The following is a 17,827-nucleotide window of genomic DNA, read 5'->3' on the forward strand; positions in this document are numbered from 1 at the left end:
ATGGGTGGGAGTAGATTTTATGCTTTTGTTTTTTGGTTACCTCCCTTGTAAGGGGGAAAAAACCTTTGGTATATGTATGTATAAAAAGAGTGGTGGGGGTTACAAGGATGGATAGAGTGAGAAATAAGGAGGTGAAGCAGAAACCAGGGGTGGAAAGGAAGCTGGAAGATAGGGTTGATCAAAGAATACTGGGAGGGTTTGGGTAAATAGAAGTAAATGAATGAGGAGAGACTAGCAAAAAGAGTGTGGAAAGCAGAAGTGGATGGAATGAACTTAAAGTGAAGACCAAGAATGGAAGGGATGGATGAGGTGAAAGAAGCCTTGGATAAAAAAGGAATGTCTTCCAAGCAAGGAAAGGAGAGGGGACGAAATAGGCCAAGTGAAGAATGGTTGTAAATGGATGATAAACTGATGCAGCCCAAAGGGATTTCTCCTTGTTGCTAGAAATTACTTGTGAGTAGACAAGGAATGAGGGTCACCATGTAATGAAGTGGTGGGGGCTAAACCAGTTTCAGTTGTTGGGCCCTGCTGTGGATATGTTGTGTTGCTACATTGCTTCTGGCTCAAACAGTGGGCAGGGTAGAGGGATGGCCCTTCATTCACAAGGAGCTAAGATAAAGAGGAAAACAGATGAGGATTGGATGGGTGAAGAGTGTGTGTGTGTGTGCCTTGGCTGGCTACCACTTTTATAAGCAGGGTCCTCATATTGGTGGGGGTGCATATGCCCTGGGGTGGCACATTTAGGGGGACAGTAATTCTAGTCTGGATATGCCACCCACAAGGCTGACAAAATAATTATAAAAAAAAAAAATTGTCAGAGGAGTCCTGAATATTTTACTGTAATATACGAATTTTGCGTTAGAATCAACAGAATATGAAATATTTTTCCCTTATTCTCTCTGCAATAGGGACATTAAATAACATTTTTTAAATCTGTTCTATTTTGCAAGCCAATAGCTATAATAGGCAGTAATGGATGGTGGAAATGGGAAGTGGTGATGGGGAATGGGTGGGGGGGGGGACATCACTGAGAACTTTACCCCAGGGTGGCACTTAGGCATGTAAGGGCTCTGCTTATAAGAGGGGAAGAGGCCTTTAGGTATATAGATAGACAGATAAAAGTAGAAATGAGTGGAGGGAGCTTGTGAATAGATGAAGAGGTGGTATAACTAAAAGAGATGTACTCATCTGCATTATGAATTATTTTAAATGGATGAGGAGGGAATGGAAGGAGAGGCAACAAATGGTTGGACAAAAAGGCAAAGGTGGTGGTAAAAGAGAAAAAGCAAGCTTATGAGGATTTGTTGCCTAGTAGATGTAGGGAAGTTTATGAGAGGTGCACAAGGGTTGTGTAAAGTTACCATAGTTGTTCAACTTGTGCATGGATGGCATGAAACATGAGGTAAATACAAGGGTGATGGGTAAGCCTTTGTAGCTGGTAAGTGGGAGATGGGGAAGTGGGAGGTGAGCCAGTTGTTATTTGCAGGTAAAACTGCCCTTATGTTTGGGAGGGTCTGAGGTAACTAGTAGTGGAATTTGGGAGGGTATGTTGATGGAAAAAAGCTGAAAGTAAATGTGGGTAAAAGTATGGGGGATGAGATGTACAAGGGGGAGAGGGTGGCAGTGAGATGGAGGAAAGTCTTAAAGGAGAGAGGCTGAAGGAAGTGCAAGGCTTTAGATATTTAGGGTCACATGTAGCAGAGAATGGAAAAGTGAGGCTGGAGGTAAATGGTAGACAAAGGAAAGCAAGTAAATGACTTGCAAATGAAAAGTGTAATGAGAAATAGTTATCTGGGAATGAACAAGAAGAAAAGACAGTACAAAGGGGTGATTTTTCCTATGACACTATATAGGGCAGACTTAGAATTTAAGAGAGAAAAGTTTAGCCTAAATGTGTTTGGGATGAAATGCTTAAGAAACAAAGTGGAGGGTTACAAGGATAGATAGAGTGAGACATGAGTCAGTGAGACAGAGAACATGAATGGAGAGAAAGAACTGGCAAAGAGGGTAGATCAAAGAATACCAGGATGGTTTGGGTATATGGAATGAATGAGTGGAGAAAGACAAACTGAAAGAGTATGGAAGGCAGGGGTGGGGGAACAGGGATGATCTGTCATCCAGGAACTAAGATAAAAGGGACAACAAATAAATTGGATGGGGAAAAGGCTTTATGGAATATATATGTAATTATGTATGTGTGCAAAAACAATTCTTTAACTGAAATTAGTTTTGTCTCCATTCCAGAAACAGGATATCATTTTGATTTTATTCTGGACCAAATAGATTGAATGTTCAATTCTGAAGAAATAAAAATGGTATACAATATACACAAATCATATGGTGATGAATGATAAATCGGGTAATAGTGGTTCGGATATGGGAGGGATTAATTTTGTTATGGACTAGTATAGCAGTACTTCTATCCTTGTGGACAATCTTACGTTGTTATCTTGCTGGTTTAATCATTAGAGGGTATGTATAACTCAGGCAATAGCACTATTTTCTGTCAGGTTGTGGAGAAAAGTAAAGGTAGGCCCTATTTGTATTTTGTTGCCCAGGATTTTATTATATCCATTGCTGTTTGAGGGGATATATGGGAGTAGGTAGTAGTTAAGGGGTGTTGTGGCAGGCCAATAATGTGTGTGGTATTGTGAAGGGAATCTAACATTGGTAAATGGGAGGGTCGTTTCTTGTCATGAGGTGGCCATGTGTGAGACAGGAATGGCCTGTTCTATGCATGATAGGGGTGTAGGACAGTTGCTCACCGGATAGTTGCTCACCGGATAATTGCTCACCGGAGAAGTGACAAATAGGACATTTGCTCACCAAAGGATTATTTTTTACTTTTCTTGAACTTAATAACAAACAATATACTGGATTTTTTAGTTATATTGAAGTTTATTACAACAATAATACACAAACAATATCCAAAGTTTCACATATTAGTTTTTAATAACTATAAAATTCAATACAAATTTCTTCCATCAATATATAGTAATGATCTTTTACTGGTCCAGTATTGAAGTGGGTATATTGCCCTTTGGGGTTTCCAAGTCCAGTCTAATGGTGTGGCCAACTGCATTTAAACCACAAAGGACAATAAACCCACTTCAGTACTGCACCAGTGGTAAAACTGTAATCACTATATATTGATGGAAGAAATTGGTATTGAATTTTATAGATATGAAAGTTTGTATATTGATTGTGTATTATTGCTGTAATAAATTTCAATATAAAAAAAAATCCGGTATTATTGCTGTAATAAACTTCAATATAACTAAAAAATCCTGCATATTATGTTATTTTGGTTGTATATTGTTTGTTTATTATTGCTGTAATAAACTTCAATATAACTAAAAAAATCCTTTGGTGAGCAAATGTCCTATTTGTCACTTCTCCGGTGAGCAACTGTCCGGTAAGCAATTATCCGGTGAGCAACTGTCCGGTAAGCAATTATCCGGTGAGCAACTGTCCGTACCCGGCATGATAGTACTAGCTATTCCAAAACACAGGCATGTTGGTGTGAGGGCAGCCATGGACGTATGAGGGATTTTATTGTTTGTAAGTAATTTGTTTGGGTGTTTCTTCTAGCGTCCTTGCCACATACACATTGCAGATCGAAGGACTGGATAATAGTCTTTTACTGGCCGTAGAGTGCAGGCATCGAAAAGGCTGGATCTCGCCGATCGAGGAATATTATTTGAAAAAAAAAACAGAAAGCCAAAAGTTTAGCTCCTATTCTTGTATTACAATCAGTTAGATAAAATTATGTAAATACATCCTGACTGTCAGAGAAATTTAACGAGAAAAAAATAATGAAAAGACAAGCAAGTTTGTATTTGCGCTCATTGCAACGGAATAAATCATATATGATACATATATTTTATGGCTAGCGTCTTTTCACAGGACAGTATGACCATGTGATCAGTATTATCATTGTCATCATTATGTATTGAGTAAGGTAAGCATGTTTTCGATTATATAGCTTGGTTTATACTGCGCTTATTGTTTTTCATATTGTACTAGTAGCACTGGGACGTCGGCTGCATTCTTGTTCACAAATACAAAACAAACCAACAGGGAAGTTGTCAAAGTTTGAAAGTTTACTTTTTGTTACGGTAGTATGTAAATTGCGTATCTCACAGACTTCATAATGAGAGCTGTGCCAACTTGGGTTGATAAAGTACACGACAGGGACAAAGTAGAGCAATGGTAAATATTATAATTTTGTGTGATAATAATTATTAGACGAGCTGTCACTGTGACTGTCGTGAAGAACCGTTCAACTTCATATATAGTTTCATTGTTTTAACTATTGAGGAGATATATAGCTCCTACAAGGCACGTTCATCTTTGTGTAATATTTCATTGTGGTTATGACATTGTCGCAACCATTCAATCAGGGTCTTAGTTTTTTGGTTTTACTTAAAAAGAGAGATCGTGTCATCATCATCATGAGCGACTTTGTGGAACACAACACAGATAGGATCATAGTCACAGTGTAATTGTAATTGTTATTCTGAATAACTGATGATAATTAACCACTTCTTTGGATTCAACTATAACAATTGTTAAGTTAGAGGACCTGTGCATCATACACAGAGGAAAAATAGCAACCATTCATATCAAATTGCCAGTTAAAGGATAAAATAACTATTTCCAAATTCCAGCTTATGGCAACCCAAACATCAGCCTAAAAAAATTAATGGCTTGCTGTGACTGAGAGGGCTCACCCTACCAGGGGTTTCTCACTTCCCACTTCTTGGGAATGGGATGGTGAGATGTGAGTGAGAGGTTAGGTTAGCTTAGTAATTTGTTGGCATTAACCAATGCTTCTATCCTTGGGAACAATGTTGTATAAAAAAAAAACATAGAGTTAGTAAAGGATAGGTTGAAGGTAAATAGGAGAATGGAGGAATATATATATATATATATAATATATATTCTTGCTGTGGATGTGCTGTGTCTTGCTACATTGCTTCTAACTCAGGGCAGTGGATGAGATGGAGGGATGACCTGTCATCCAGGAGGAGCCAAGATAAGAGGGAGGGAGGGAAGGGGGTGAATGGGATTGGAGTATGTGAGGCTGAAAAGGGTGGGAGTTTGATTTTATGTCTTTGTTTTTTGGCTACCTCCCTTGTAAAGAGTAAAAGCTATTGGTGTATATATATATATATATATATATATATATATATATATATATATATATATATATATATATATATATATACTTTAGGCATTGATACCTAGATTCTAAGTGCATCCTGTCATACATTTCAGTATATATGGCCTTTGCTTCAAACCAGATGGCTCTCAGCTTATAGTTGCTGCTGGTAACAGAGTACTTGTGTATGACACCAATGATGGATCACTTGTTCAGCCACTAAAAGGTGAGTTTGTCATAGAACATGATGTTGAACTGATGGCTTATTATAGTAGAGAAGATATTATTATTTTTATTGTTGTTTATCATTATTATTATCGTTATTATTATTATCATTATTATTATTATCATTATTATTATCATTATTATTAGCTGGTGATGTTTATTTAAAAGAGGGTACAGTGCCTTTATGTATTTGGGAAAGGCTTATGACAGGGTGGACAGGAAGGCATTGTTGGAGGTATTGCAGATATATAGGATAGGAGGAAAGCTGTTAAGAGTAGTCAAGATTTTTTATGAGAGTAGTAGAGCATGTGTCAGGATTAGAAATGGAGAGTGTGAGGGGTTTGAGGTAAAGGTGAGACTTCGCCAGAAATGTGTTATGTTGCCTTGGCTATTCAATTTATACATGGATGGGGTAGTGTGAGAGGTAAATGCAAGGGTAATTGGTCAGGGATTGGAGATGTTTAAAGAAAATGGAGAAAAGTTGGAGGTAAGCAATTTGTTTGCTGATGACACTGTGCTTGTGGTAGGATCAGAGGAGGGATTGAGGAAGTTACCGTAGTAACAGAGTTTGGGAAGGTGTGCAAAAGAAAGAAGTTGAAGATAAATGTGGGTAAAAGTAAGATGATAAGATGTACAAGGGGAGAAAGTGGGAGCAAACTGGAAGTGAGTATAAAGGGAGAGAGACTGGAGAAAGTGGATAGTTTTAGATACTTGGGTGTGAATGTGGCATGAAAGGGAGGAGTGGAGATAGAGGTAGAATGTAGACTGAGAGAAGCAAGTAGATGCCATGGGGGATTAAAAAGTGTAATGAGAAATAGACATTTGAGAATGGATATTAAGAGGAGATTGTATGAAGGAGTGATTGTGCCAGCAGAAATGTGTAACATAAGAGAGGAGGAGTTTGAATATGTTTGAGATGAGGTGCCTGAGAAGTATGATAGAGGTACTAGGCTGGACAGAGTGAGAAACAAGGAAGTGAGAAGGAGAATGGGGATGGAAAGAGAATTGGGAGATAGGGTTGATGTAAGAGTATTGGGATGGTTTGGACACGTGAAAAGAACGAGTGAAGAAAGATTAGTAAAAGAGGTGTGGAAGGCAGAGGTGGAAGGAGTCAACATGAGGGGGCAACCAAGGATGAGATGGATGGATGGATGGAGTAAAAGGGGCATTGGGAAAGAGAGGAATGTTTGTTGAGGAAGGACGAGAGAAGACAGAAGATAGGGGTGAATGGAGAATGGTTGTGTATGGATGATGCTGTGATGCATGAAAGGGAGTGGGTGGGGGATGGGGGGTGAGGGAGTATGTGTGAAAAATAATTTGATGCAGCCTGAAAAGATTTCTTCCTGTCTTCTCTTTTTCTGCATGATGGGAAAGAGATGGGGGGGGTATCGCCAATTAAATGAAGCGGCCTTGCTGTGGATGTGCTGTGTCTTGCAACACTGCATCTGACCCAGGGCAGTGAGCGAGATACAGGGATGACCTGTCATCCAGGAGGAGCCAAGATAAGAGGGATTGAGGGGGTTGAAAGGGAATGGAATATGTGGGGATAGAATAGGTGGGAGTGGATTTTATGACTTTGTTTTTTTGGCTATCTCCCTTGTAAGGGGGAAAAGCCTTTGGTATATGTATGTATGTATTATTATTATTATTATATTTTTATATTATTATTATTATTTTATTATTATCATTATTATGTGGGGATGAAATGGGTGGGAGTGGATTTATGCCCTTGACTTTGGCTACTTCCCTTATAAGGGGGAAAAGCCGTTGGTATATGTATGTACATGTATTATTGTTATTATTACTAATATCATTATCATTATTATTATTAATGTTATTTTTTGTTGATTTCTAAATCTAATTCTTTGTGACATGTAATTCTGTTATTTTAGGACACAAAGAAGCCGTATATTGTGTTTGCTACAGCCGTGATGGAAAACGTTTTGCCTCTGGCAGTGCAGACAAAAGTGTTATCATTTGGACTTCAAAACTTGAGGGAATTCTTAAATATTCGTAAGTTGTCTCACTCATTTATATTATGTATATAAGGATAGAGTATGGGGATATCTTATGTCAATTTATCAAAAATCTTTATAATTTTAAAACTTGAGTGGTTCAATGGGCTTTATTTTTTATGAATTGGGTGTATGATTTGAAGGTTTACTCCTCAGGAAGTACAAGATGAGAAGGAGGAAAGGGTGGTGGAGGGTAGTGGAATGACTGGGAGTAGGTACGTGCCTTTGATTTGGCTACCTCCCTTATAAGGGGGATAAAGCTTTTGGGATATAGATAGAGATAGAGTGTATGATTTGACTTGGCCACTTCTACATATGAAGGGGGAAAGGCCCTCAGTATACTGTATATAAAACTCGAGATTTTTGTATTCTCAAAATCATATTGAAACCAGTTTTGTTAAACATTACAGATACTACTGTAATATTTTTTATGAAGATCATTTCTGTGCAACAGTGGTTTGTGGATGTTTATAAAATTGATAAAATTTTGTGTTTTAACTTATGTAAAACATCCGTATTAAAGAATTCATTCTTTTCATGCCATTTACAAACATTTTATAATTTTTTATTGATTTACAGACATAATGATGCCATCCAGTGCCTAGCATATAACCCAGTTTCACATCAGCTAGCATCATGTGCATTAAGTGATTTTGGCTTATGGTCGCCTGAGCAGAAGAGTGTTCAGAAACACAAGGTATGCAAATTGAATGGAGATATGTTTGGATTATTGTGAAAATTTTGAAGACTTGAGTACCATTTCTTTTGTTGACATTTTCTGTTCTTTTTTCTTTCATTTCATTTTTTTTTTCTTCTTTTTAAGTGTGGAAGAGAGAAATCCTCACCCTTGTAGCTTGTTTTTGCTTAAACCATAAGAAAATTACATCTTGTTTCATCCTTGGTAGTATTGCCAATTTATCCCTTGTGCACCTCTCTCATGGAACAGGATGCCTACTTAAGGGATTATCACACTGGGCTATTTTTCCTCCAACTTCTGATTTATTGGTAGTACTACCCACTTTTAAAAAAAATTCTGCTGCAACAGTTGGAGGAAAAATACCCCAGTGTGATAACCCTTTTATTCTGTGAACTCATTTCCAACTCACTTTGTCATCCCAATGTACTTTAACTTTTTTAACATCCTGACTGAATATCCACAATAACTTACCACATGCACATTACAGTACATCCATACAAAAATATACATACATATACATATACACATACACATACATATATGCATTCAGAACACAAAGCAAGCACTCCAAGACCAACCACCAAACTTCATACACCACTAAAGGATAGCCCTGCAGAGAAATTCCTCCCACAGTAAGCAAGAACCACACTAGCACAACTGCTCAGGTCACCATCCAGCTTTAAAACTTATCAAAATATAATAAACCTGATGCAGTTACCACAAATAAGACACTGAACACTTCATTCTACACTATACTACTCTAAATTTACTGAGACAGCAATGCAATATCTTTTCCTTGAGTGACTTGTGGTTGAATCTGATGGTTGTTGACAGTTATTTAGGTGCTGTGGGTCTACTGTAAGAGAGACTTGGAGCAGCAGTGGATTTATTGATCTCCTTATTTTCACTTTTTTCAATCATTCCTGCAGTATGGTGGGGGACAGGGTGGATGGGTGGAAGAGTTGAATGAATTTAATTTTTTTATGGATTGGATGTGTGCCACCCCTGTGATAAGTGGGGAAAGGCCCTTGGTAAATGTGTCTATATAGATTTACTAAGAGTGTTTTTTTTTTTTTCCAGAGTAACAGTCGAATTTATTGCTGCTCATGGACAAATGATGGCCAATATATTGCCTTAGGGCTTGCTAATGGTATCGTCTCCATCAGAAACAAGGTCAGACTTCCTTCTACTTTTGTCTTGTATATTTCTATACTTTTCAAATATGCATTAATTACTTTTAGATGTTTTCAGAAAGTTTGTTCGTGTTAATGTGTCTCTGATTATGATAGGTAACTTACAGTGCTTGAGTTTACGGTGTTATTGGGAACAACAGTAGGCAACCACACATGATGGTTTTATGAGATGAAAAGTAGAGGGAATCATCTCCCTGACTCCCATTTTCAAAACCTATCACTGTTAGGTGCTGAGATGGGAGTATTGTTGAATGGAATTTAAATTATATAAAGTGGATATGTGCTTTGATTCAGCCATTCCATATAAAGGGAAAACGACCTCTGGTATGTATGTAAGCAGAGGGAATGTGGAAAGCAAAAGTTCCTGGGGTGAGTAGAGCTTTTGATGCACATATGTTACTAGAGCAGGAAGAAAGTGTGCAAGAGATAGCAAGATGTGGAGGGAATTTGTGAATGGATGAAAGGGGTTAAGATGTTTCTCTTCTATTCCTAGTCATCTTGCATTGTAGGTAATAGTACCAAGCAGGAAAAAAAAAATAAGGGTTATATGAATATCTTTTGTCATGATATATCATGTTTGTTTACATATATTTTTATGTATTTTTCTATTTACATATTTAGCTATTTATATATTGTATTACTTTTTCCATGAAAGAATGGTGAGGAGAAGATGCGCATTGAACGTCCAGGAGGAACCAACTCTCCTATTTGGTCATTGGCATGGAATCCCGCAAGGTAATTACAATAATTGATAGAATAAATCAAACTAATGTATCTTTTCATTTCTGTATTACCTTCATTATTTAATACCAACATATAGCAGGACCATTTGCGAAGGATATAGTTAGTAAAGTATAGAAAACTGTTTATGTAAGAGATGTGTTTCTGGAGACCCCACATAATGTGGTTTTCAAATAATGTGAAGTTAATTTTTCTATAAGAATACATGTTAAGTTGTGGCTGGATTTCTGAGAGTTCCAGAGGTATTATTGGAACTCTTGAGGACATTTTCTGGCTAGTATGGGGCTTCAGGTTACTAGGTAGTTAAACTTGAGGCAGCAGTTAAGGTCGCCTTCAGTGAGAGATCTGTGACTCCATCTATTTTGCTCTCCCATCCTTAGTGCAGATGGGCTGATGACCCTGTCAATGTGGAGAGAAATGCTAAAGTTGAAAGTGTGACTTATATACTTAGACATTTATACTTATGAATGACAGGGTGGTAAGGTAAACACAGAAAACAGTTGGAGGAAGTCTTGGTAAGGATGAAATGTTGATGATTGATGATGATTTGGTTTAACATTGTGAATTTCCCCTAGGATGGTGCCCCCTACAGAGGACTTTGTAGCATGTAATTTGATGAACCATGTGTATACCTGGTGTATACCAGTGTATACCGTTATGGTATGGTTACGTAGGGAAGTCTTAATGTGGCGAGATAGACTCCAAAGCGGGAGCTTTCTATTTTATTTTAAACAAGAAGAATTTCAGGTTGGTACAAATGCAAATGGCCCTTTGGGCCTAAATACAATAAGTGCCAGGCCTTGACCTAGGGCACGATAGCTCTGACCTCCGGCCGGTAGGTTCGTGACCTACCCAGCCTCTGGCAGTAGGTTCTTCACCTACTCCAGCTCTCCTCACATTACATGGATGTCATAGAATATATAGGGTTAGAAGGGTTGCTGTAAGCAAGGGCGTTAGTCTCGTTAATCTATGGATTGGGGACGGTTTAGATATATAAGGGTTAGTTGTATAATTGGTGGATATTGTTAGGTATATTATATCTATGTTAGTTTATGCGTAATACACTAGGGCAGTTATAATAAAAGGATTTATGATACGTGTCTGGTGACACTAGGTATCTATACTTGTTTGTCTTCAAATTGTGCTGTGTTAGGGGTGCATGTCGTGGGAAATGCAAGGTAAGCAAGAGGAAGTCTCGCTCTGTTGCAAGCATGTGGATCACGTGCGTGGTGGGTGATGATTAATAATGGTGAAGGATACATTGCCTCCCTGACCTTTTTGAGGTACGTCCTCGTACCTTGGGTTAAGGTCGTGACAGTGGGGATGGCATACATAATTGAATATAGATATGATAATTTGTAAGTTTGCTAGTGGGTGATATTGATCAACAAAATATGTTTGAATGAGTAAAAAAAGGTGGGATTTTTTACGTATATTATCATATCTTTTTTTGTTTTCAGTAAGCTATGTACAAAACATTTTACACTTGTATAATCTCTTTTCAATGAGGACAAATTTCACTGTTCACCATACACTTGTTTCTCTGTTCAATGAGAATTTATTTTATAATCTCTTTTCTATGAGATAGTACTATTTCACTACAGTCATAGCTTACTGAAGACATGACATCCTAAGTGGTTAGTGTGTTTTTAATTAATATGTTAGTTTGTGTAGAGCTAAAAATACATATTATTATAACATTTTATAGACATATAAACTTATACAAGTTTGTTATTTAAGGCAGTTAATTTATTTTATTTTATTTATCTATTAATATATTTTTATTTATTCATCTTGTTTGAGTGGGTGGGGTTTTGAGTGTATTATTCCGGGGCTTCACGGTCGGAAGGAAGTAGAGAAGTACTTTTATAGTTATTTAAAAATTTTTTTTTTATAAGGAAATGATCGTGAGGACCTATCCTATCGAATCGCATGACGTCCTGCGTCCGATGGGGGAATAATTTTTAAGGAGGATAGGGAAGGAAAGATAGCTGCAGTGGGAAATACGAAGAAAATGAGAGTGATGAGTGAGGAGAATGGAGGAGAAATAAGGAAGGATGAGGTGAAGGCAGTTGTAAAGATGATGAAAGCAGGTAAGGCACCTGGTCTGGATGGATGTCATGCAGAATGTCTGAAAAAGGGAGGTTCAGTGATGGTGGACTGGTTGGTGAGATTATTTAATGTTTGCTGGAGAGAGGGTAGAGTACCGGAGGACTGGAGTAGTGCCTGTATAGTTCCTCTTTACAAGGGAAAAGGGGACAAGTGTGAATGTAGTAATTTCAGAGGGATTAGCCTGTTGAGTGTAGTAGGGAAGGCTTATGGGAGAATCTTAATTGAGAGGATTAGGAGAGGAACAGAAGGAGTAATTGGTGAGGAACAGTGTGGATTTAGGACGGGTAGAGGTTGTGTAGATCAGATCTTTGTGGTAAGACAGATATGTGAGAAAGCTATAGGAAAGGGGAAGGATGTTTTTTGGGCTTTTATGGATCTGGAAAAGGCTTATGATAGGGTAGACAGAAAGGCACTGTGGGAGGTTATGCAGATTTATGGGATAGGAGGAAAGCTTTTGGGAGCTGTCAAGAGTTTTTATGTGAGTAGTAGAGCATGTGTTAGGATTGGAAATGGAGAGAGTGAGTGGTTTGAAGTAAAGGTGGGACTTCGTCAAGGATGCGTTATGTCGCCCTGGCTGTTCAACTTATACATGGATGGGGTGGTGCGAGAGGTGAATGCTAGGGTAGTGAGTCAGGGATTGGAGATGGTTAAAGAAAATGGAGAAAAGTGGGAGGTGAGCCAGCTGTTGTTTGCGGACGACACTGCGCTTGTGGCAGGGTCAGAGGAGGGATTGAGGAAGCTGGTGGCAGAGTTTGGGAGAGTATGTGATAGAAGAAAGCTAAAGATAAATGTGGGTAAAAGTAAGGTGATGAGATGTACAAGGGGTGAAAGTGGCAGTAGACTGGAAGTGAACATTAAGGGAGAGCGACTGGAGGAAGTGGATAGTTTTAGATACTTGGGTGCAAGTGTAGCAGGAAAAGGTGGAGTGAAGGTGGAGGTAGAATGTAGATTGAGAGAAGCGAGTAAATGCCTTGGTGGTTTAAAGAGTGTAATGAGAAATAGACATTTGGGAATGGATGCGAAGAGGAGACTGTATGAAGGAGTGATTGTGCCAACAGCACTGTATGGGGCAGAAACGTGGAACATAAGAGAAGAAGAGAGAAGGAGTTTGAATGTGTTTGAGATGAGGTGTCTGAGAAGTATGGTGGGGGTTACTAGGCTAGATAGAGTGAGAAATGAGGAGGTGAGGAGGAGAACAGGGGTGAAAAAGGATTTGGGAGAGAGGGGTTGATGAAAGAATATTAGGATGGTTTGGACACATGGAAAGAATGAGTGAAGAAAGACTAGTAAAAGAGGTATGGAAGGCAGATGTGGAGGGAGTGAACATGAGGGGACGTCCTAGGATGAGGTGGATGGATGGGGTGAAGGGGGCTTTGGGGAAGAGGGGAATGTCTGTTGAGGAAGGAAGGGAGAGGACGGAAGACAGAGGTGAGTGGAGAATGGTTGTATATGGATGATGTTGTGACTGCATGAGGAGGAATGGGCGGGGGGGGGGGGGGGTGGGGTAGTATGTGTGAGTAAATTTTGACGCAGCCCGAAGGGATTTCTCCCCGTCCTCTCCTTATATGCAAAGGGGGACGGAGAGGGGGGGTCGCCGATTAAATGAAGCGGCCTTGCTGTGGATGTACTGTGTCTTGCGACACTGCTTCTGACCCAGGGCGGTGGGCAGGGTGCAGGGATGACCCGTCATCCAGGAGGTGCTCAGATGAGAGGAAGGGTGGGAGGGGTGTGGAGTGTATTTAGGGATGAAATGGGTGGGAGTGTTTTTATGCCTTTCCTTTTGTGGCTACCTCCCTTGGAAGGGGGAAAAAGCCTTGGTATATGTATGTATGTATGTATGTTCATCTTGGGAATTGTCGTTGTATATTGATTTATCTTAATTTACTATGTTTCGGGTGACTGCCTGGGAGATTTCTTCGCAGTGACATTTTGATATTCTAATTCTACGTTAAAATTGAAAAAGTATTTGTAAGTTAAAATTACATAGTGGATGTTTTGATTATTAGGTTTTGTTTATCGTGGACTTTGAATTTCTATAATTGTAACTAATAGATAGTTCTACTTGAGCTAATTTACATTTAAAAAAAATTGTAATTAAAATTGTTATTACCTTTGTTATGCATATACACTATGGGTGTATGATGTACAAGAATAAAATTAAATAATTACTTAACGCAGGTCTGCGCTGAATTCTGGAAGCACTGTTCTGCTCTGTTGGTGAATGTGACACTGTCGTGGGTTAAGTTGTTGACGTCCAGCTGACGCTGAACAGCAGTGTCAGCAATTCTCGGTACGCCAAGGGTGGCGGTTGGTGGTTGGGGTGGGTAAGCGAGAATGCTGACCCGATGTAAGCCTCTGGTCTGGCCGGTCATAGCGAAGCTTCCGGTCTGGGTGGACTTGGAGGGGGGGGGGGTGGAGGTGGTTTCTCGTCCGGCTTCTGAATTATATATAAAAAAAGGGGGGAATTAGTGGGAGTCTATGGTTTATACTCACGGAGATTGGTGACGGTAGTTTGGGTGGCGAACGAGTGTCTCGTCGGCCTGGGTTTTCGTCTTGGTTTGGAGTCGTGATGAGGTGCGGTGTAGAGTTGACCGGTTCTTCTATGTCGCTGTAGATATCTGTCTACAGAGACTATGGTAGCGTACTGCCACCAGGTGGTTCAAAATCGAATGGGTTCGATTTCACCACCGTTGCTCCTTCTGAATGTTCTGAATGGTAGGCGTGGCTTGAATGACTGAAGAATGTATTCGGCCTTCTGTGGTAGGCATGTGTGAAACCAGTGTTTCGTGGTATAAGGTAGGCTTGTATCTTCGGAGGTTGGAATAGAGTACCGCTCGCCAGTTGGATTGGTTGTGTAACCTTGTGTAGTATGGCTGATGACGGCGCTTCTATTCAGGACGTGGGCGAACCGCTGCTGCCGCCAGTGTAACCGGTGTAGTACGTAGTTGTGGCCACCGCGAGCCACCAGTTGTAACCGGTGTAGGAGCACCACTCGCCACCAGTTGTATCCCAGTGTATACCTTTGTATACCAGTGTCGTACGGTTGAATAACCGTTAAAATATGGTGTGGGTGAGAGCACCGCTGGACACCAGTTGTATACCTGGTGTATACCAGTGTATACCGTTATATATGGTTACGTAGGGAAGTCTTAATGTGGCGAGATAGACTCCAAAGCGGGAGCTTTCTATTTTATTTTAAACAAGAAGAATTTCAGGTTGGTACAAATGCAAATGGCCCTTTGGGGCTAAATACAATAAGTGCCAGGCCTTGACCTAGGGCACGATAGCTCTGACCTCCGGCCGGTAGGTTCGTGACCTACCCAGCCTCTGGCAGTAGGTTCTTCACCTACTCCAGCTCTCCTCACATTACATGGATGTCATAGAATATATAGGGTTAGAAGGGTTGCTGTAAGCAAGGGCGTTAGTCTCGTTAATCTATGGATTGGGGACGGTTTAGATATATAAGGGTTAGTTGTATAATTGGTGGATATTGTTAGGTATATTATATCTATGTTAGTTTATGCGTAATACACTAGGGCAGTTATAATAAAAGGATTTATGATACGTGTCTGGTGACACTAGGTATCTATACTTGTTTGTCTTCAAATTGTGCTGTGTTAGGGGTGCATGTCGTGGGAAATGCAAGGTAAGCAAGAGGAAGTCTCGCTCTGTTGCAAGCATGTGGATCACGTGCGTGGTGGGTGATGATTAATAATGGTGAAGGATACACATGCCCTTGGTCCAACTTGCTTGCAGAAGGAATCAAACTGTTGTCACCTTGACCCCTTGCTGCAAGCAAAATAATAGGGAATAGAAATTCTCAACTGTTTTGTGTGCTTAACTCATCACCCTACTACTTATCTGTTTTCCATACTTAGACATTTATACTAATCTTAATTTGCAGGGATGAGCCATATGATATTTTGTGCGTTGCTGACTGGGCACAAAACTTGTCCTTCTATTCACTTAGTGGTAAACAGGTATGAATTATTCAGAGCTACAGGACTGAAAAAAAATTGCTGTAGAAGTTTTTAATCAAAAGAATTAGATTTTGTGTTGAGATATTATTAGTGAATAAAGATTGTACATATTTTTGTTCATTTTGTAGAAATGATATGCAAATCTTGTCATTGTGAAAAGGATGATATATAAACATATAATTTTGTATTTCTTCCTTCAGATTGGTAAAGAGAGAGTGCTGGGTTTTGATCCTTGCTGTGTCAGTTACTTTACAAAGGGAGAGTACCTCTTATTAGGAGGTTCCAACAAGGCTTGCCTCCTTTATACACGTGAAGGTGTCAAACTAGGGACCATTGGGGAGCAGCAGTCTTGGGTGTGGTGCTGTGCTGCGCGACCAGATTCGAATTTTGTGGTAAGAGTAAGACTGACTTTTGGGATCAGTTCATCACTCTGTACTCCCAGGTGTCTTCGTTAACCACTTTGGTACAATGACAACTACACAGGTGTCATGAATCACGATCGTTGGGGTGTCGTACATTTGGCAGCTAGTGCCGAGGTGCAAGTTGGTAATACCAGATTTTGGATGTATGCGTATTATTATTTTTTTTTCATGTACAGAGAGAGGGAAAGATATAATTGATCATATGGACACTCTTGATTATGCCCCACCCTCATTTTATGAACTACTTATCTTTTTATGTAGAGAGACAGAGAGGGAGAGAGTTTACTATGAACAGTTTTGATCGCATTTTCTGTTGTTTGTCAACCACAACTGGTGAAAGAATGAGGAAACTGCCTATCTCTCTTTCTTTATGACAGAGAAAGTGTGTGTATGTATTTACCTAATGTATACAGGAAAGGAACAATGCTTGTTGGGTCCCATCTCCTGTTCTCTAATTTTGTAACATATTTAAGACTCAAATTCATGTACTGTTCCAACTCTATACAGCAATCCCTTGTTATTCGCAGGGGCTATGTTTCTGATATCCCTCCAAATGGCCAAATTCGTGAATGCTCTTTTTATATAGATATATTCTGCGAATACGCTGATATTTGCTCCTTTTTATGTTGCTCCTTATTATTAACATTATTATTACATTGCTATTAACATTAACATTATTATGATAACATTGTTTAAAATGTACACTAAGGGAAAAACCGAAGACTCTAAAATAGATTTTATTTTCATCACATCTGGAGTCAATCACAAAAATATATAACAATTATATATGAGTTAGTGATACAAAGAGAGAGGTATGCACATATTGTGATCCATCATAGAATCATTGTATGCCGGGCATCCTGCCCGTGAGACATGATGCATCATCGAATCAGTGTACAACTGGTAACCCAATGTTTGTGCGTGATTATACAAGTTGTATTGAAGTGGTTAATAGGGTTTTGATGGCATAGGTACATGTAATGAATATTTTTGGGACTGTAGAAATACCCTTAACGGTAAAAAAATTGATGAGGATATGGAAGCTGAAGTGTTGTAAAGGAGTGAGTGAGTGTAGGGCCAGTGCTAGAAACCATGTGGGATCTCCTCTGTACCACGCCTCCACTTGGCAGTGGAAAGTTTTGATAAATTCCGGATGTTGATTGGGTGATCTGTTCTTCCCTGAGAGAGAACTAGGGCAACATATTGTTTGATGGACCTCTGTGCATATAATATACATGTACAATGAATTATTATGGACACTGGATTGTTTTACATTTT

General features: G+C 39.2%; 1 protein-coding gene across 1 annotated transcript in view; it reads left to right on the forward strand.

The window, feature by feature from the left end:
• The first annotated feature begins 4,046 nt into the window (after positions 1-4,046).
• The window catches only part of Oseg1 (intraflagellar transport protein Oseg1), a 57,236-nt gene continuing 43,455 nt past the window's right edge, over positions 4,047-17,827 (forward strand). Inside the window, exons 1-8 of the mRNA XM_076192028.1 lie at positions 4,047-4,212; positions 5,281-5,390; positions 7,282-7,402; positions 7,984-8,101; positions 9,182-9,274; positions 9,950-10,029; positions 16,052-16,127; positions 16,328-16,519. Of these exons, the coding sequence (XP_076048143.1) occupies positions 4,154-4,212; positions 5,281-5,390; positions 7,282-7,402; positions 7,984-8,101; positions 9,182-9,274; positions 9,950-10,029; positions 16,052-16,127; positions 16,328-16,519 (849 nt within the window). The 5' untranslated portion in view covers positions 4,047-4,153. The remainder of the gene's footprint in view (positions 4,213-5,280; positions 5,391-7,281; positions 7,403-7,983; positions 8,102-9,181; positions 9,275-9,949; positions 10,030-16,051; positions 16,128-16,327; positions 16,520-17,827) is intronic.

This window comes from Oratosquilla oratoria, chromosome 10 (assembly GCF_046742065.1).
Source record: "Oratosquilla oratoria isolate Oo_2021 chromosome 10, ASM4674206v1, whole genome shotgun sequence".
Taxonomy (NCBI): domain Eukaryota; kingdom Metazoa; phylum Arthropoda; class Malacostraca; order Stomatopoda; family Squillidae; genus Oratosquilla; species Oratosquilla oratoria.